The 20407-nt window shown below is 38.6% G+C and overlaps 2 protein-coding genes across 2 annotated transcripts; both read left to right on the plus strand.

The window, feature by feature from the left end:
• The first annotated feature begins 1388 nt into the window (after positions 1-1388).
• On the plus strand, positions 1389-4848 carry styxl1 (serine/threonine/tyrosine interacting-like 1). The gene is made up of 8 exons (XM_085364048.1): positions 1389-1653; positions 2354-2415; positions 2579-2678; positions 2854-2987; positions 3524-3669; positions 3776-3873; positions 4434-4546; positions 4720-4848. The coding sequence occupies exons 1-8, from the start codon at positions 1389-1391 to the stop codon at positions 4846-4848; spliced, it is 1047 nt and encodes a 348-aa protein (XP_085220174.1).
• A 2686-nt stretch (positions 4849-7534) lies between these two features.
• On the plus strand, positions 7535-16760 carry tmem120aa (transmembrane protein 120Aa). Its single transcript, XM_085364050.1, has 12 exons — positions 7535-7662; positions 9224-9342; positions 10196-10327; positions 11844-11903; positions 12016-12111; positions 12309-12398; positions 12653-12718; positions 12866-12927; positions 13552-13644; positions 15765-15829; positions 15952-16020; positions 16204-16760. Exons 1-12 carry the CDS (start codon positions 7570-7572, stop codon positions 16315-16317), a joined length of 1059 nt encoding a protein of 352 aa, XP_085220176.1. The 5' UTR covers positions 7535-7569; the 3' UTR covers positions 16318-16760.
• The last annotated feature ends 3647 nt before the right edge of the window (positions 16761-20407 follow it).

The following is a 20407-nucleotide window of genomic DNA, read 5'->3' on the forward strand; positions in this document are numbered from 1 at the left end:
ACTCTGCTTATAGGTGCCCACGCCTCGGAGGAAAACCCGATCCACGGATGACCCGGGATGGAGATTTCTTTCACTCTTCTTATTGTAACTATCACCACATGATTAATAAAGTATTCTGTTCAAATGCAGGTTAAACAAAGCTAGCCTTAGAGAACAGCAGTGATCCATGATGTGCAATTTAATTAGAGCTCTCCCACTGACTGCTTACCAAGAAACTTACTAATCTCAACCCTAGTCTTCATGCAGTTACTTGCAGTGGGTATTTATGCACTGAAAACCACAAGAGTGAGAAAGGCAACTGTATAAACAGCAACCCCCTCGAGTCTAGGGATGTGCCCCCGAGACAACTGCTCTGACCACTTTCACTGCAACACTACCAAGAGTTTATGAATGAATCCCAAAGGAGAAACATTCCTTCATCCTACCAGGGAAAGCTCCAATTCCTGCCTGTGCACACCAGACAATCAATGCCATCACTGTGGTATTAAAATCACCAAGTCTTAAATTAAGGGAAGAGGCAGAGATTAGGTAGGGTTGCTTTTTTTGCCTTCTAAGATCAGCATTGTTTTTAGGAAATATAGAAGGATGGTGAGCAACATAGAAGTTGCTTTGAATCACGTTAACATCTCAAAGAATAAAAATCCCTCTCAATTTCTTATTAATTGCCCCTTATAATTTTAACAGCAGTGTTAGTTGAAACAGCACCAATATTTGCCACTTAGCAAGCTCAGAGGGTAAATGAACGTTTACCCTCAATTTTAATAGTCCAGAAATGTTTTAGAAAGATTTCCAAACGTCACTCCAAACAAATATATTGCAGAAGGATTCGTGAGACTTCTCAACACACTGACGTTAAGTGAAAGCAAGAAATAGACATTTTAAGATTAGCTAACAGATTAGCTAACACTTAACTTCAAATTAAAGGGAGAAACTCTTTCTAAATGCCTTTGTATGGACTCTGTTTGCATTTGTACTTTGGGAAATCATTAAAAAAGCTAGTTGGTGAAGCTAAGATACTGTTAAGCTACTATTACAATAGATGTTTAAGTCCTCAATTTTTTCTAGAAATAACATACACAGAGACGGATAACTAAGTCATTAAAACCACTTAACTCTTCCTGGGTTCAGTATTTCCCCAAGGGTTAGAGCTTCAATGGACTCCCAAAACAGTGGAATCAGGATGCAACTAGAACACTTCTCCCAAAATTAAAAGTAAAATAGGCTGCAGCTTGCTTGGCTGAGGCACACGCTACACTCACCAGCTTCCTCACTCCAGAACAATACATGCCTGTTCACTGAGCTCCTTTAAATACTTTCAGGCTCTCCCTCCCACAGGTGCAGTCACTTACCGTTCTACAATGCAGAATCTACATCATCGCCAACGCCCAATGAGCGATAACGCTGAGTTGCTTAGCAACAGAACCCATACAAAAAAAGCGGAAGCGGACGTGCTACTTGTATCTGCGTTTACCTGGCAAGTCAAGCTTTTCGGATCGCTTGCTGACAGTAGTTTTCCAGTTCAGTGTTTTCTTGTTACAGCTGTCCGTGTGATGGCTAAAATCGTGATGTGTGAGACGCTTGAGCTCTACAATATCCTCAATCAGTGCCGACGTGTGCCCAGACTCGCAGAGATCAACTACCTGTGTTTGATTGGTAAGAGAAAATCGGCCAGTACCAACATTTGTCTGGTTAGATAAGTCCTATGCTTAATTACTCTGTGTTGTCTATGGGTATGAGTGCTATAGCACATGCTTTTTGTTTCTTTAGGAGACTCATTCTCACAACTTTTTGTGCATAAAGTCTCACCTTTGCAAAAGATATACCCAATTTTGTGCTGGATGATTTTATACTTTTATCAAAACCTTGCCCATTAGCGCAAAAAACAAAACAAACCCGCAGGCTTGATTTAGAGTAAAACGTAAAAAGTGTTCAAACACAAACATGACACTTAATGGATTTACTTGTAACTTTATGCAATATTATATTTTGCAATATAATTTATTTTCTTATTTCACCTGCTCCCTTTAGCAGGGGCGCCTCCAGTCTTTTTTATAGTGGTGGCCATATGGGGGCCAACAAAAATATTGGGGTGGCACATTAAAAAACTGAATTTCCAGTTTTATTATGCTGTTGTCAAATATAGGCAAAATTACATATATCTAAAAAAAAAGAGAGAGAGAAAGAAAAGAATTGATAATAATTGACAAATACAAAAGTTGATATCACTAAAAATATGAAAACCAAATAAGATTGTGAGATTGATAATAATCTGTTTTAATTGATTGATTGATTGATAGATAAACTTGATTCCGTTAGTTGTAACTTTGTTCAGTGTTGTATGTCTCTGTTCCAGATGCTAATGAAGTCAAAGATTACTACAGGAGTCACATCATAACTGCTAAAAATGCTAAAATGGTATGGCTATCATTGGGCCCACAGTTGACATGTGTCTGTGTGTGTGTGCAAAAACCCAGGGCTCAAACTACAAATTTCTCCTGTACATTTAGTCAGGCTTTAACCTTTCCTCTAAACTTTTTGCACACGACTGTACCAAAACTTTCAAATTGACTTTTTCCAGGACTCAGAGGGGACATTCCTTCTTCCAGAGTTTGTGGAGGTTGAAAGTATGGAGCATGTGGTGGTCTACGACAACAACACAAGCTCTTTACAGGAGCAAGGTTAGTGGTAAATGAGAGATTTCTTCAGAGCAAGTCCACTTTTATGCATTTTATTTGCATTGTTGTGCCAAAAGAAAACAACTGGTTTCCTGCAAACAAACAAAAATAAATAAATAAAATCTGTATTTCAGCCTTAAAAGCAATGCTTATTGTGGCTCTCTCCCTGTGATTACAGGCAGAGCAACTTCGTGTGCCCAAGTATTCGCTAAGGCTAGCCTCAATCCAGTCAAGATATTGAGAGGAGGCTTTCAGAGATTCTCAGCTCAATACCCTTTTTTGAGGACTGAGAAAATCCTGAACACCATCATGGTAGAACTCTCCTAAAACACAAACATTCCTGCCATCATTTTTTTTCATCAATTTAAGATTATGGGGGGGCTGTCTTATCTGGAGCCAGGTATACAAATCTTCCATCACCATTCAATTAATTGCCAAATTACATATGTTGCAATATAAGGTAACATAAGGCCAGTGTTTAGCGGCTACAGAGCAGTTTCTTACTCATGTGTTCCCACATATCCAGCTAAAGTGAACTGATTCCAGTTTCTGCCTAATAAATATAAAATGTGTCAGGTAATTATTGCACTGCCACCTTGCATGCAATAAGTTTCCTGTTTGCCACCTACTGGTTAACCTGGATGTTTACCCTTTTCCCAAAGTACTCCAGTTTCCTGTCATGGTCCAAAGACATGCATGTTATGTTAACCGGTGATTATAAATTGGCCTTCAGTGTGGATGGCACCATTGAGTATTTCTGTTAGCCCCATAACAGCTGAGATAGGCTCCAGTCTAAGCAGTTTGGAGAATTGTTGTAATTGATTGTATATATCTGTGGGCTACCTCAGGAGCTGGAAAGCCTTAAGATTTACCCAGTGGAGATCTTAGCAGGACTGCTGTACATGGGTGATGAGAAGCAATCCATGGACTTCACTCTTATCAAAGACCTGAAAATTGGTGCTATCGTCAGCATCTCAGAGAGTGACACTCTCGAGTAAGGCTGGGCTGGATATTGAGTATTAGAGAGAATAATTAACATATTGCTTTATAGATCTTATTAGTTGTTGTTTTTTTACTCTTTTAAATTCCTTCAAATCAAGGTTCATGAAGGAGATCCATACCTTGCTTATCACCCCTGTGGCTGACTCAGTGCGGTCTGATTTATATTCAAGCTTTGAAAGGATCTGCAATTTTGTTAGTAAGTTGTTCCTTTGCTTTCATTAACAAGACGTTTAAAAATCTGAATTTTATAATTTAATTCATAGAAGTCAGAAACTAGTGAATTATAGGTGTCTGAATTTCTTCAGTTGGGCAAACTCTAGAAGGAGAACAGAAATAATTATATAAATGCAGTTGGCTGTCTTAGTTCAGGTAAAAATTTCAAGATCTCAAACTAAAAAAAACTGATTGCATATTACTCAAATTCTGAATTATTTTGTTTTCTGATTATTTTGTTATTAATATGTAAAAATACAACAGCTTCAAGACTGTCCATCTGAAAGAAATGCATCATGTATCATGAATCAGAGTCATAGCGTTAACTTAAAATCACAGAGTGTAACGTTAACTTACTGAATGTATTTTAAAAAGAAAATTATTATTTGAGGCAATGTGTATTATGCAATGCAATCCATCCACCACAAATTGTAATGAGTGATTTCAGATTTTTCTAATTTCTGTTTTTTGTTGCTATAAATGTAGTAAGTGTTGCACAGAACAGGTGTTGCAGAGGGCTTTCTTGTTATCTCCTGCTTTCAGGTTCCCACATCAACATGGGCTCTCGTGTCCTGATAGTTTCCAAGCAAGGCAGAAGCCGCGCCAGCGCAGTGGCCATTGCATTTCTCATCCATTACCTCAAATACACACTAAAGGCAAGTTTGTTTCGTTCAGTTTAGTGGCAGTATGTGCACAAAGTGTGGCTCTTGTGTCCTCAAATGGCAAGAAAAACAATATATTTTCCAAAATGGCACCAAGAAAGAACTGATCCTAGTTATAGAAAGTACAGTAAATACAGTGCATAATGATGTTGGTTTAACTTTTTCAGGAGGCCTGGACGCATATGCTCAAATGTAAACCCATCATGAGGCCAAACACAGGTTTTCTGCAGCAGTTGTCCAACTGGGAGCTTCACACTTTGGGAACAACAACGACTGATTTTGTCTCACATTTTTAACAAAAGAAGAATTTTTTTTAGTCATCTGAACTCTGGATTCTGTATATGTGGCCCATGCAACATTTAAAATATCTGATATACCTACATTGACTGCATGCAAGTCTGTAACTTCACAGAACCTTGGTTTTTAATCCATCCATTCTTTTCCGCTTATCTGCGGGGAGGTCATGGGTGCAGCAGACTAAGCAGAGAGGCAGGCCCAGACCTCCCTCTCCTTGGCCAGCTTGTCTAGGGGAACACAAAAGCGTTCCTAGGGCAACCAAGAGGTATAATTTCTCCCGCATGTCATGGGTCTGCCCCAGGGCCTCCTCCTGGTGGGACATGCCCAGAACACCTCACCCAGGAGGCGCTCAGAAGGAATCCTTGTCAGATGCCCAAACCACCTCAACTGCAATGCACAGGCAGCAAGCGGAGGGGGATACTAAGATACCTATCCCAGTCCACCACCTCTCATCAAAGCAAACTCCAGACTGGAACAGAGTCAAGACCCTCTCCAGGAGACTGGTTCCAGAGCCCAAGCTGTGCGTTGAGGTCAGCCTGACTATATCTAACCAGTACCTCTCAACTTCACGCACTAGCTCAGCCTCCTTCACCACCAGAGAGGTGACGTTCCATATCCCAATTGCTCGGTAGCCCGGTGATTGTTCTGTCAGGGTCTCCGCCCCTGCACACACTGCACCCTACCCCATAGCGCCTCCTGTGGGTGGTGTCCCCTCTTTGGGCTGTACCACTACCACCACTACCATTACCACCGGGGCTGGCTCCAGGGCAGGGCCCCAGTAACCCTGTAACTCTATCCTGGGCAGGGTGAACTGTTCCCTAGATTTCACACTCACAGGGGTTTTTCAATCGCTCTTTGTCTAGGACCAATTTGCCATGGTAAACCCTACCAGGGGGGCAAAAGCCCCCTGACAACATAGCCCCCAGGATCCCTTGGACACAAAAACCCCTCTACCAAAATAAGGCAGCAATTCACGGAGGGGACAGGGGAATTGTATTTTAATTAAGATACAGATTAGGTTCATTCAGTATTAGTTCATTTAATATTGGATTGAACTGTTTAAATAAATACACTGAGATTTATTGGAAACGTTGAAAGTATTGAAATGTCCAGTGACTTTAAGTGGAAATTTGATCCAAAGCAATGAAATCTCCAAACATTCCCTTTCATCACAAAATTTTGGGTGTAATTTAAAGGATCAATTTCAAGTAAAAATGGTTAATAAAACTGTATTTAAATAAACTTTTCTAAATAATGAATTTCTCCATTCATTATTCATTACTGCTTTAAATGCAAACAAATAACCTTTTCACCATTTTTATGGATTTTTAAGGTTAAAAAAGCAAGGATTTCAATTTCAGGTGTTGATATAGTTTTACAATACACAAGGATAAAAAAAAAATGAAGGTAACATCTTCCTTTTTTATTTTTTGCTTTTTTTTGTATTTTGCAGAATTTAAAGGACCTGGTTTGTATTGACAAAGGTTTTGTTGATTTAGGTTCTTAAATGGCCCTGCCAGAGGCGCTTACATTATTGACGTTAACACTTTCCCCTATTTGCAGTTGCACAACGTCACCTCTAAAAATACAGGCCACAGGCCAAGTGGTGGGCAATTTATAACCCTAGATTTTACCTTTCTGGTGAGAGAATGCCTTCTCTGTAAAATCCCAACTGAGTAGTAACATATATCCTAATTATCTGTGTTTCTGTGGTTTCTAGCATGGCTAGGATTAGATGACAGTTTAGGGTAATGTGGCAAACCCGGCTTATTAGCTTGGTTAGTTTGGATGGATAAAAAGCTGTTGTATTGCCTGAAAGATATAACTCAGGGCACTATTTCCTGATGTGACAAAGCGGCTCTAAAGATGCTAGAGCTGATTGGCTGATAGGGGAAACCGAAATGCCAGCCTGACATCTGATTGGGGTAACTAGTTATAAGCCTATGATTAACCGGATGGGACATTTAAAAAAAATAAAATAAAAGCATACATTTTTAATCCTTGAAATTAAATAGTACTGTTGTTAGTGTAAAGTGGTTTTGGAGTGAACAAAGTAATATATTTGGACTTTATAGGATTACTGCTATCTATACTATTTGAAAAAAAGATATATATGAAATTATTCTGTAAGCCACCATTCGAATACATTATGTTCGTAACAGAGCAGCAATGAAATAAGTAAATGAAATTACAAATGAAGTTAAATTAAATTAAAACAAATTCATGTTAAAATAATAGACTTACAAATAATGGTGGTTTAAGCCAAAATCAGACAAACACACAGACACACACACACTATAATTACTGTGTTTACATAATGTGTGTCCTTCTACCTTCTGTTTTTATTTATTTATTTATTATTTTTTTATTTTTTTATTGGGGGGGTGTTTTTGTTTTTTTTGGACCATCGGTGTCAGTAACAAAAACTCATTGAAAGTACCCCATAAACCACTTATTCATTGGAAACTAAAACATAAATTAATAAAATATTAAACCGCAATTAGTTACAACACATTTGTAATTATGTTTAACTAATGCCAATTTACGTATTTTATTATCCATCCGTTTTGAACTGGGAACGTTAAAATACCTCAACACCTTTATTATGAAGGTGCTTGCAGGAAGTAGCGCCAGTTTATCTGTTAAGCTTTAATTCTGTTGGGTGGTACAACTGTTGCTCACTCGAGTGTGATTATTGACCAACTCCGCGAGGTTTCCTGATGCCAGAGGGAAAAATGTTGTTCAGTCCAGGTGGTTTATCTGAGTGCTTACGCGAATGGGAGGATTTAGAGAAGGACTACCAACAGATTCAGGTATTTTAACTAAATGGTGTGTCCATCCCTGGTTACCCCTGCCCGGGTAAGCTAACAGTCGGGGGTAGGTGGGGGAAACGCACAGGCTACAGAATGAGGGGCTTGCCTTCAGCAGCTCAAGATAACTGTCTTGTGACAGCCAAGAGATGCAGAAAATGTAATTGAAACGTAAGCTTAATTCCTGCGAGGACAACAGCCTCTTTTTTTTCCTCCACCGTGACAGCTGTCACACTGTTAAAGGAAGAACCTCGGGGCTATGGGTGTTGGTTTGTTGTTATCGTTGAGAGCTTAGATCCGTTACAGTGCACATATATTGATATAGGCCTGGTTAGTTGTCGTTTATAGGTGTGGTGTTAATATATAACTAAATGGCAGGCACTGAAATGCGTTTGTCACTTGTCAAAGGAAGTGTTCAGGTCCTAAACCAGCATCAAGGTAAGAAAAACTAAATTTAAAAACACAATTGTTGGAGCAATATACTGAATGTGAATTTTGGTGTAACTGGAAATTTTACATTTTAAAAAGGCGAGCATTTTAACTGCAAGACAATGATGCAAACACATAAAATAGATTTTATATATTCAGTGTGTCTTTGCTAAGATTAATACATTGAGACAGAGTTTTTTGAGTAGGTCTGTTTATGCTAGTAAATGTAGCACAATACACAAATATTTTTCTAGGTAACTTGTCTTACCATGTCAATTTACACATCATATTAGAGCAGCTGTGGTTTGGGTGGTACAGTGGGTTGTCTACTAACTGGAAGGTTGTTGGATCAATTCCTTTCAAAGTATCCTTGAGTGGGATACTGAATACCAGATTGCCCTTTATCAATATGTGTGTGTGAATAGTAAAATGCAAAGTAGTAACTGCTGTCTGCAGTTGTAAATTCTGCGTAAAATTGCATCACTTTCCGTCATATAAAAGAGGGCACAACCATTTCTCTGTCTCTTGTGCAATTCTGATTGCTCAGTTCTGGGAATTTGCCACAATATGAAGCCAAGGGGGTAAAAAATTATTCCTGTGCCCAACTTTTACAGAATCACTTTACAGAAAAATTTGGCAGTTAAAAGTGTCTTAAACTTGTACAAACCAACTGTGATAACCAGTCACATGTTTTCTGGAAAGCAACATACTTACGTCTGATTATACCTACCTCAAATATATAGTTAAATAATTAAGGTACAATAACTTATTTAAATGCTTTGGAAGCTAGACAGATTTTCTCATGTAATCATTTAAAATATCTATGGGTTAGGGTTAGAATCCAAGAATCCATTAACAATAAATCCATGATTATTACATGATAACCCATTTAGCAGCCTGTATTGCAACCATTAAAGAAAAACATGCAACAGCATCAGATTCTTTGGTTAATTTTAATTGCCCCTTGGGGATAAATAAAGTCTTTCTGATTCTGATTCTGATTGGTTAAAGCTTTGGTTGGTTTTTATCTTTTTGTGCCCATCCTACCTTGCAGATTTCATCATAATTAAAACTTTTGCATTACACCATACATATTTATATTATCCTCTGGATTTTTTTTCCTTTTTAACCCCAGGACACCCATCGTCTATATAAACAGAAACTTGAGGACGTGACCAAACTGCAAGACAGCTGCTCAAACGCTATCGCACGTCAGAGGAAGAAACTGAAAGAGCTTACTGTGTCCCTAGAAGAGTAAGTATTGATCAGAAATGAGACAAGATAACTTGAAATATGTGTATGTAATGTTTTTGTAAAAGCATTTGTGTCATCAGCTCATTCAGGATACAGAAGCCCAAAAAATGAATTGGGTAGGAATTTATTCTGGCTTTTTAGTAGCTGGTTGTTTTCAGGGACTTTTTTCCACTTTCTCCAATATTACCAGACATGCTTTTTAAAGAGTAACTGCAGCTTTTTATGTTTAGTTTTGCAGTTCAGTATTAATTGGCATTTAAAGAAGCTTTGTTTCTTTTTAAAAAACTTCAGCTGGGTGTTGGAAGACTTTGTGCTCTACAAAAAAACATGAACTTAGTATGACAGATATGGTCAGTGGGAGTATAAATGCAAAAAAATGTGAGGACTTTAAAAGTCAAGTAAGAGTTATATTTGAATGTACTTCACGTAATACTTTCTTCAGATACTAAGGGTTCATAATTCAGACTTTTTAAGTTCATGGATATATCATTGTTTGATTTGACACTCTCATAACATGGAGAGTGTTACTATTAAAGCTGGGATAGGTAGTCATTTTTGGCATCACTGAGCAAAAAATTGATAATCTTTCAGCATGTTATAATCATGTGTGCTAAGGAGGATATTAAACTCCTGCACCTCCACTGAGTTCTCAAAATCTAGCCTGCAATAGGAGGATCTGACCAATTGCAGGCATTTTCCGAAGGAGGGCATTATTATGGATTATAACTGCCACAACAGAATCACAACCCACCTCGTCCACAAACTGGATCTAAAATCAAAAGTGACTCTGTGAACATCTTCCTACATGCATGAAACCTAACAATTGTCCTAACAAATCTTTTTTTTCCATTAGATGCAAATCAAATTCTTCAACAGCCAAATTAAGTCCAGAGGAAGAGGATGCCATCGCAGAAATCGAGGACTCCATCAAAGACAGAGCACATACTTTCTTTGAGATGGAAGCATTTCTCCCCAAGAGGAATGGGTATGATTCTAAATGAGAATGATAAATAGCTACAATTTTCTTTGTCCAAATGGAAGTAAACAAGGAAAATGTTTAAAGTAGAGATGGCACGATACCACTTTTTTATGTCCAATGCCGATATCATAAATTTGGATATCTGCCGATACCGATATGAATCCGATATAGTGTGTTTTTTAATCAATAAAACAGTTTTTTTAATATCTTGCTGCATTTTGTATAAGTTCATACTCAAGTTTAAATAAACAACACTAAAGCCATTCTGTTATACCTGTATGCAAAAAATACACTGCACCCAAAATATTTCATAGTTCAGCAATACTGATCAATCTAATAAACTTAAACCTACACCATCCTCCCTATTCTGGTATTTTAAAGAGTACTTAGCAGAAATATTAAGCAACCTAACCAATAGGGTTGCAAACTCCCAGCAAAAAAAAATAGAGAATCACCCTCCACCTTATGATGCTTAATCGACGTAATCAACTTTAATTTGATGCAGTGTGAAGAAAAAAAAAATGCACAGAAATAAATTATTTTTCAAGAATAATTAAATAGATTCAACATCTTTCTTCAACAGAATTGCAGACTGCACAGATGGTATCTTCCCAAAGGAAAAAGTACTATAGCTTACTAGGGTATATTAGACTTAACGGTTACTACATACAGTAATGGACTTCTATACATTTTACATCAGATTAAAACTTTGGGTGTAAGATTCAGATAATTATTTATTTAAAGCTAGACATTTTGAATGAGAATAAGAAAGAAAAGTATGTCTTTGTGCCCCCTTTTCCCTGTTAATGCCCTATCGGCCCCCCTGGCTAAACTTTGCTAGATCCGCCCCTGCACAGTTACCAGCCGTCAGCTGCGTAGAAAACGATCCTGGTGTAGAAAGTAATATTAAATAAATTCTAACAACAGCTTATCAAGCTTAAACGTGCTGCTGTTGTTCAGCGCTGGTTTCCTCTTTCTGGTGCAAAGTGGGCCAAAAACAAAGAAGAGAGACGGACTCGCAACAGAAAAGCCGATCAGCTGATCATTAAGCAGTTTCATGATTGAAGTAGCAGCAGGAGAGGGAGAGAGAGAGAGAGAAGAGCCAGTCACTCCATATATCAGTTGTTAAGCTTAACGTGGGAATGCTTTACAAACATTCAGAGATGAACTTGCACACTTGCTTTACTTCTCTCTGGGATAACTTCCTCGGAGATGAAATGCCGGTTTGGTAGCGAGGCTACAAATACACACAGCCGCTCTATCAGGCGACGCACGCTGCTCCAACGTGCTACGGTTATGGGCCGAGTTACGCCATGTCGCGAGTTTTGTGAGGTGCTTTTTTGATATTTAATGGATTGGATTACATTTTTTATTTCTCTCCGATATCCGATCCAGTAATTTACGTCAGTATCGGATCGGTCCATCTCTAGTTTAAAGTGGATGAGTTTTGCGTTTTAAAAATAAAACATATTTATATAAGATTTGAGGACATTTTGGATAACTAATGCCTCTTCCTGTTTAGGTTATATCTCAATCTTGTTTTAGGAAATGTCAATATAACACTCCTCAACAAACAGTCAAAGTAAGTCCCGTATAAGGGTCATTTTCTTCTTCTTTCAAACCTAAAAATGCCTCTTAAAGTGCGGCCACATGAGCACCACAATAATAATCATTTCTATTCTTTCATGAAACAGATTTGCCTACAAAGACGAATATGAGAAGTTCAAACTGGTCCTCACTGTCATCCTCTTTGTATTCTCTTTTACGTGTCGCTTTTTGTTAAGCTACAGGTATGATTCCCCACACCTCATTACTGTTTTGTTTTGAGTTGGTTTTCATGAAACTTGTGGATGATGTTGTCAGCTCGCTCATTATTGGCAAATGTTTGTAGCAGCAAGTAGTAAATGTTGAATTATCTGCAAATCCACTACAGGTCCCATGTTAATGTATAAAGGAAGATAATCATCATCATGTTTGTTGTTTTTAGAGTCCTAGACGCCCTGTTCAACTTCCTGTTGGTGTGGTACTACTGCACTCTCACCATCCGGGAGAGTATCCTCATCAGCAACGGCTCTAGGTCTGTGACCATTTTATTTCCTCTGTCTCCACTGTTTTTCTTTTAATGATAATAGGAGATTATATGCAAAGGCTTTGTAATAAAGCAGGGCATTGTCAACTACAGAAAGCCTTATTCTTAAGCCTTTCTGTAACTACTGTATGTGACCAGTTATAATGACTATTATATATTTTGTTTGGTTTATCTTATTTATGAGATGTTATTTTCTTGTTGGTATCCCGTCTGTAATCCTTCAATCTTCCAAATTGTTTCAGGATCAAAGGCTGGTGGGTTTTCCATCACTATGTGTCAACCTTCTTGTCTGGAGTCATGCTCACTTGGTGAGTGATGTTTTTGCACTTTTATCACAGTTTTAAAATTATTCAATAATACAATAACTGTTTGCATCCCTGCTATCGAAATCCTTTCCGTTTTAAATGACATACATATTATGTGGGTGTGCTTTGTTTTTATGTCCTTGTTGACAGGCCTGAAGGTGCACTCTACCAGATGTTTAGGAACCAGTTTCTAAGTTACTGCTTATACCAAAGTAAGAGACTGCCCCTGTTTCATTGACATGCTTGCAGTATGAGTTGTCAGGTGATGATTTTGGCTTGCAAACTCTTAAAATGAAGCTGAGCCTACCTAGCAGAACTGCATATTTCAATTTAAGGATTCATTCAGGCCTAAATTATCCAATAATTTACAACAAATGCAAACAAAAACTGAAAAAAAAGAAAAGCATAGAAAGCATATTTTTCCCATAGTCATTTAAATATCTTGTGGGGACTCGATTCTCATCATGGGAAGCATCATAAAAGTGCATAAAAGCTGTATCTGTCTCTTAGCATAGAGACCGAAACATTAGATCAGGCACCTGGAATGTGGAAATGAATGCACTTTAATAAAGAATTTTGTACAGTTAGGGTTCTATATGCACAAGCCTCAATCAGGAAAGCTACATGAATGTACTCATTCTGATGCGTTTCCTGCATGCATGTCATTCTTACACGGTTAAAATGTGTAAACTGTTGATAATATTCAAAGTAAGCAAGTCTGTTTGTGGTTGGTCCTCGTCTCACTTGTGTCACAAGAAAGAGAAGTGCATGTATGACTTCATTGTTGGGCAAGATGCCCAACAATGAAGTCATACATGCACTTCTCTTTCTTTTAGGTTTCATTCAGTTCCTCCAGTACTACTACCAAAGTGGCTGTTTGTACAGACTCAGAGCACTGGGAGAGAGACATAATATGGACCTTACAGTGGGTGAGTACACCAGCTTGTTATTTATATTCATAAATGACTTTGAAATAACGCAAGCCGAAGAGGAAGGTGGTACAGAACAAGATAAAGCATGATATATTTATCTGGCTGATCTTGGCATCTGACTTCAGGGTGTTACAGGTGGTACATTTGGTAATTTACTAATAAATTTACTGAATGATAAAGGTATGTCTGAGGCAATGAAAACAGTTGAGATTACATTTTAGCATCACCACCAGGTTGGTTATGCTGCCTGACTAAAAAGTTTAAGCCAGAAACTGAAGTTCCCAGACTGGCCACTTGAGGCAGGCTTCAAAAGCAAGTTTTCACAAAAAAAAAACATTTGTTCTTTATGGATTAGTGCCTTTTATCTGACAAATAAGGAGTTTTGCTTCAGTTTAGGCGAGTGAAATTCTCTATGTTTACATTTATTTTTGCATTGTAGTGTTTAACTTTTTATCAATGCAGTTAGGGCTGGGCGATATGACCCAAAATTCATATCTCGATATTTTTTAGCTGGATGGCGATATAAGATGTATATCTCGATTTTTTTTTTTTAAAGCTATAAGTTAAGAACAAAAAGAGAGTTCTTAGTCACACTGTGTCCCAGATGTCACACGGGCACTTTTATTTACATACAGCGTAGATGTACATGAAGAAATTACTCAAAAATAAATTATCAGCATTTATTAAATAATCATGGTCCATAAATAAAAGAAAACAATGTTGTTTTTGTGCATAACAAAAAGCTCACAATTGTGCAGTCAAAATGTAAACTAATAGACGCTGAGCATAATAACAAAGAGACAGATTTCACAGCTGCACCACATCTCTGAACAGGTGCCGTTTGTGGTCCTTATACACACACAGTACGTATCACTCCGCGAGGCTCCTCCTTGGTAGCCGTAATCCTCCGACAATCCATCAAGCGGTGCAGCTCCGTAGCTTAGCAAAGTCATATTAAAACATTTTTTTGACAGATTGCTGAGCGCTGTGTACCACATAAAATCGGTTCGCGGTCAGTAAGCACAACCAGAATTCATACATAAGGCGCACTGTCGATTTTTGAGAAAATGAAAGGATTTTAGGCCGTGCAGCTCCTCCGGGCTGCATGTCGTTAGCGCGGTTAGCTCGTTAGCGCGGTTAGCTCGCTAACACGTTGACGCCGTCCAGCCCCACGCACGGTAACTCGCTAATGGAGATTTTCCGCTTTCATCTTGTCATTGCCTGCAGGTGAAGCTATGGGGGAGGCGGAGTTGTGTTCAGTGAAGGAGAGGCGAGGCCGAGTAACGTTGCGTAGAGACAAAAGTGGACGAAAGAGAGGCAAACCTGCGGCTCCACAAGTATAATTATAACGTAACATAGACTATATCGATATAAACGATATTGTCACATCTTATATCTCGTATGAAAATATATCGATATTTTTAAAAAACTCGATATATCGCCCAGCCCTAAATGCAGTTTACTTGCTTTAACAGATAACTTATCAGGGTACCCTCACATAAAAAGACAGTCATCTCTGGATCCTAAAAACGCTAAATGGCCTGTATTTGTATAGCGCTTTTACTAGTCCCCCCAAAGCGCTTTACACACCCAGTCATCCACCCATTCACACACTGGTGGAGGCAAGCTACAGTTGTAGCCACAGCTGCCCTGGGGCAGACTGACAGAAGCGAGGCTTCCATATCGCGCCATCAGCCCTTCTGGCCAACACTAGTAGGCGGTAGGTGAAGTGTCTTGCCCAAGGACGCAACGACCGAGACTGTCCGAGCTGGGGCTCGAGCCGGGGCTCGAACCGGCAACCTTCCGATTACAAGGCGAACTCCCAACACAGTGTAGAGTCCAGAAACCAAGGGGTGATTTGATTGGCATGTTGGCAGCTGGTTTATAGTTAGACTTGTTCAAATGTAAAATGTTTAACTTGGCACAAACAATATTATGATCCCTGTACTACCATGTTTGTACATGATAAGTATTTTTAAATTCCAGTGTCTCATTTACATATTAACATCTTATTTTATGTCAGCTGTGTACTATGTCTATAGTCCTCCTACACACATGCATCGTCTCAGTGTCTCTCTTATACGAGTGCCTCTCTTCTCTCCCCTCTTTGTGTTCAGAAGGGTTCCAGTCCTGGATGTGGAGAGGCTTGACCTTCCTCCTGCCCTTTTTGTTCTTTTATCATGTAAGTGGCTCTTTTCTCTTTTCTGTAATACTGTGAACTCTTTACTAGATACTAAATTAGAAAATTCTTGCAGGAACGTGTTTTAGGACATTTTTGACTGTTAACTATTTGTTCTGTTACAGTTTTGGCAGCTTTACAACAGCATAACACTCTTCAGGATGTTTCAGCTCCCAGAATGTAAAGAGTGGCAGGTTTGTACACCAGAGCTTTCACAAGTTTGTTTTTTTAAATTTATTTATTTTATAAATGAGGTCATTAAGCAAAAATTACATGAAAACAGATATTTTAGTGAACACATCCTCATAAAAGGTATACATTTTCTGTATTTAGAATTATTTGTGTGTATTATTTTTGTTTATTTTGCTGTGGTCTAGGTTTTCATGTGCGGCTGCTCTTACTTGGTCCTCTTCATGGGAAACGTCTTCACCACGCTGGCAGTGGTTTACCAGAAATACATGAACAACCAGGACAAGTCTAAAAACGTGTAAGACAGTAATCCTTAATGAGACGGCTTCTCCAATTCTCCAAAACTCCGTCCTATATATGGAACGGTAAATTCATATAATTACAATCACTTTAATGTTTTCTTAGGAGGAGCACGTGGTCTCTATTATTGTCCATGTGTTTACATATACAGCTTCTTCTATTAATTTGCATCTTTGAAGTCCCTTTCATTTCATATTTCTCCAAATGTTGGTCAGACCACCATGTTAAAGTATTGTCACAATGACTTACTTAAAAAGAAGTAATCAGATACTTTGTTGGTCTTAATAAGTTACACTGTGAGATCGCTGGGGCAGAATTATCTGTCTCTCTTGGTTAAACAGCTTGTTATTTACATTGTATTTATTTAGGAAGCTCTAAAGTTTCTCAATCCTGAGCTGCTTTGTATCTTAGCCTTGGAGAAAGTGCATTGCTGAATAAAAAACACTCCGCCATCCTCCACGTGTTTTGGGTTTTAGTACTATGCAGGGCTCATAACACACAGTGAAATATTAACTCTTTATTATGCTGCACTATTGTCTCTGTGTACATACGTGCCTCTAACGTGTCTTAGGTACAATTTCATCCTGTAGTTCTGTTTCTGACATGTACTTTTAAACATTTTAATGTTTTTAATTTAACATTTTAATTGTAACAAGTTTAAAGGTTTTATCACTTAAGTTAGGTGCATTTTTTTCCTTGAATGATTTATATGACAGTCACTTAACAAACAAACAAACAAAGAATGAAAGTGATCAAGTGCAAGGTACAAATAAATTTTCAGAAAGCTTGGAGAGCTATTGCTCACAAACACTTAAAGAATAAAACCGTCTGGCTCCTGGAAGCAAAAAACGAAGGATGGTTCAAGACTGTTGCAAATTTCTGTATGCTATAAAGCAAAAGGAAGCTCTCTTACCTGAAAATTGAAACTGATTGCACATTTTAATATGGTGACAGCAATGGTAATGTTAAAGTGTACAGCTGTTGTTTGAGAAGTTTTGTTTGGTACTGCAATACCTAAACTGACCACAAGATGGAAGCACTGAATTACACTAACTGATGGTGAACACACTGGACCCAGCTGCAAAAAGACTGTATACATTATTTTATTTTTATCTTTTTTTTTTTTTTTTAAATTTTGGACAACACACCCATCTTTTGAAGTGTGATCTTTCTGTGCCTTCTGGGGCTGAACTGTTGTTTAGGTGCTGTCAACACAGCCACATTGTTCAGAATCAGTGCTTTAGGTGCAACACTGGACTCAGAGATAAAGAGTAATGTCGACAGTAGACTGAGGACTCTTTTCATCATTAGTCTGGCTTCTTTAATGTTAGTCACATGAAGATCATCACTGATAATGCTCCTTTTCAGGTAAAGGTCATGCTGTGAGTTCACCTGTGGTGAACTCTGATGATTTGATCTAGATTTGGATCTTATCTTTGATTTTGAAAATGGAAAAATGGAGTGGTTTAATAAAAAAACATGTTCTGTCATTAATAAATATATATATATATATATTCATTCCAGAGTATACTGATTATTTTTAATGTAGGGACATTTAGAAAACCCTGAAATCCCAAAAAACGATCTTGTAACCAAAAATAAAAAAAAAATTAAAAAGTAGTAGAGCCACTTTTCCATTGCTTTATGATTAAAACATGTCCACAGCAGAACCAAAGAGCCAGGGCACGAGAAATAAAGGCTGGAAAGAAATTTGCACGTAAGATCAGAGGGAATAATACCTGAAATTTTAAAAGAAACTACCCTTGTTACTGATTTATCACAGTAAAACTCCCCCACCCCAGTAAAAAGTCTTAGATGAGTTAATGCTGGAGGGCCAGTGAGAGCGAGGTTGTACTGAACAAATGGGACGAGGAGCAAAGTGAATGGGGTGGTAGAAGGAGATGAGGGGAGGAGGGTTGGGTATTCTCCCAGCCTGCATTTCTTTCATCTTTCTCATTAAAGCTGAAGCAGTAGGGGCCATCAAGAATGAGCCCAGGGACATGGGGATTGGGGACTGAGCCTGAGCCTCACATCAGGAGGTGGAGGAGGTGGGAGGAAACAGCCAGCGCAAGCAGACGGCGGCCATGTCAAACCTTCACCTTAAACTTAACCTGCCTTCCTTTGGGGCCCAGATAAAGACCTCTTATCTGTGCTCACCTTCTCTCCCAGCCTGGGAATGGCTAACAGCTGCAGAGAGGCCGAGGGGGCGTCTCTGGTTGAGTAGGTCCGAAATGCACAAGCTTTCTCTCAGGGACTGTATATGAAAGAGGAGGGCAGCCCTGATGAGCCTCCATCTGGGAAAGACTGATTAAAAGAGAGGCGAGGAGAGGAAGTAGTTCATGACAGAAGGGTTGATTCTGAAGAAAAAGGCTGATCCACATGGGGTCTTTAACTGGAGCGTTTCCAGTGATACTCCCATGTTTAGGTTTATGGTGTTTAAAGCCTGTTTTTTTGTTGTTGTATTTTCTCCCACAAAGTTTATTTCAGGTTATGGGTGGCTGTAGCTCAAGTGGCAGAGTAGGTCAGCCACTAATCAGAAGGTCGGTGGTTCGATCCCAGGCTGCCTCCTGGCTGCATGCCAAATATCCTTGGGCAAGATACTAACCCCATGTTTGCCTACTGGTGGTGGTCAGAGGGCCCGGTGGCGCCAGTGTCTGGCAGCCTCGCCTCTGTCAGTGCGCCCCAGGGCAGCTGTGGCTACAACGTAGCTTGCCATTGCCAGTGTGTGAATGACTGAATGTAGTGTAAAGTTCTTTGGGGTCCTTAGGGACTGAGTAAAGTGCTATACAAATGCAGGCCATTTATAGTTTAGTTTAGCTGTATAGAATTTATAGTTGCAGATGTTTGATGCTGCCAAGAAAGTAGTTTAAGTTTAGCTAGCAACAGGCCACCATCACCAAGACTTTAGAGAATAATCACTTCCAGCCAAGCAGAAAGTCTGGTTTTGAAAAATGGAAGTGGCTAAAACCACATTCCTGCAAAGGCCACTGGAGGCTAGTGAAAATGAGCCAGCCCCCACTTACTCACTTTCATGGTAAAATGCCCAACTTTAGCCATGCAATATATTTTTATATCCTGGATCAAGAAGCGTTCATGGACTTGTCTATTTTCCCCCTGTATACTTTACAGAGGTGGATTTTATACCTTATCCATTTGGAAATTGTTAAGGCCAATGCGGTAAATAGGTGTTCTGACACATACAAATAATACTCTACAGATACTATGAATGGGGAAACTATCGATAAAACAGAAGTGTTCTGTCAGGGCAAGCAAGGCAAGCAGTGCTTGTCCAGTTAAATCTGAAAGTGAAATAAAAGTGAAAGTGATCTCTCTCTCTCTTTACGTTTCAAACACTGTTCCATTCCAAAAGATTCTCTCATTACATTCAATCATTTTGTGGCAGCAGTTAGCAGTTATTGTAGCTGGAAGAGAACTTAACTCTGCTTGTCTATGATTCCACTGAAATCTGTAGTCGCTGGAATTCATGTGCATGTCCAAGTCCTACCAAAGGCTTGCGCTGGACAAGCTAAACGGTCGACAGTTTGTTCTGGTTATTTGCGCATGCACAGTATAGACAAGCGTCTGATCTTGAAGACTAGTGTGTTACAGCTCTGCTTTTACTGCTCTGAGAACAGTTACAATCTACACATTTTGCAGAAACTGAGCTAGAATTAACAAATAAAATGCCCCCTGGTTTAACATCACAAAATATAAATTTTCTGTTACTAATCAGTTTGACCAACATGTGTAATGTAAGAAACTTTAATAATTTCTTTAGCATATTAGGAAGGAAAGCTTTGATGATAGGAAGGAAACACAAGGCTCCTGCTTTTACCAGTTAAATAAATAGACAGAAAAATACATGCAAGTTGAACTGGTGCAGGCTCAGCCAGCACTTTTAAATGAACATCTGTGAGAAATCACTTGGTTGACTGAATAGTTCAATTTTTTTATTGTTTTTAATCCCCTTGTAGATTTTTATCAGTTAACAATTTCATACACTGCTCAAGATTGTTTATTCAACAGTTATTTTATTTCAATATAATTTTGTTAGTCATAACTTAATCCTGTTATAGCCTATATAGCTCATGT

The sequence above is a fragment of the Diplotaxodon limnothrissa genome, linkage group LG10, assembly GCF_057381915.1.
Source record: "Diplotaxodon limnothrissa isolate DT_005_m linkage group LG10, D_limnothrissa_male_GT1.1, whole genome shotgun sequence".
NCBI classification, from domain to species: domain Eukaryota; kingdom Metazoa; phylum Chordata; class Actinopteri; order Cichliformes; family Cichlidae; genus Diplotaxodon; species Diplotaxodon limnothrissa.

Coding starts and splice junctions, on each gene's coding strand:
- styxl1 (XM_085364048.1), top strand. CDS start 1,389: ATGAGCGATAACGCTGAGTTGCTTAGCAACAGAACCCATACAAAAAAA. Junction 2,679..2,853: donor AAGCTCTTTACAGGAGCAAG/GTTAGTGGTAAA, acceptor CTGTGATTACAG/GCAGAGCAACTTCGTGTGCC. Junction 2,988..3,523: donor AAATCCTGAACACCATCATG/GTAGAACTCTCC, acceptor GGGCTACCTCAG/GAGCTGGAAAGCCTTAAGAT.
- tmem120aa (XM_085364050.1), top strand. CDS start 7,570: ATGCCAGAGGGAAAAATGTTGTTCAGTCCAGGTGGTTTATCTGAGTGC. Junction 7,663..9,223: donor AGGACTACCAACAGATTCAG/GTATTTTAACTA, acceptor TTTTAACCCCAG/GACACCCATCGTCTATATAA. Junction 13,645..15,764: donor TAATATGGACCTTACAGTGG/GTGAGTACACCA, acceptor CTTTGTGTTCAG/AAGGGTTCCAGTCCTGGATG.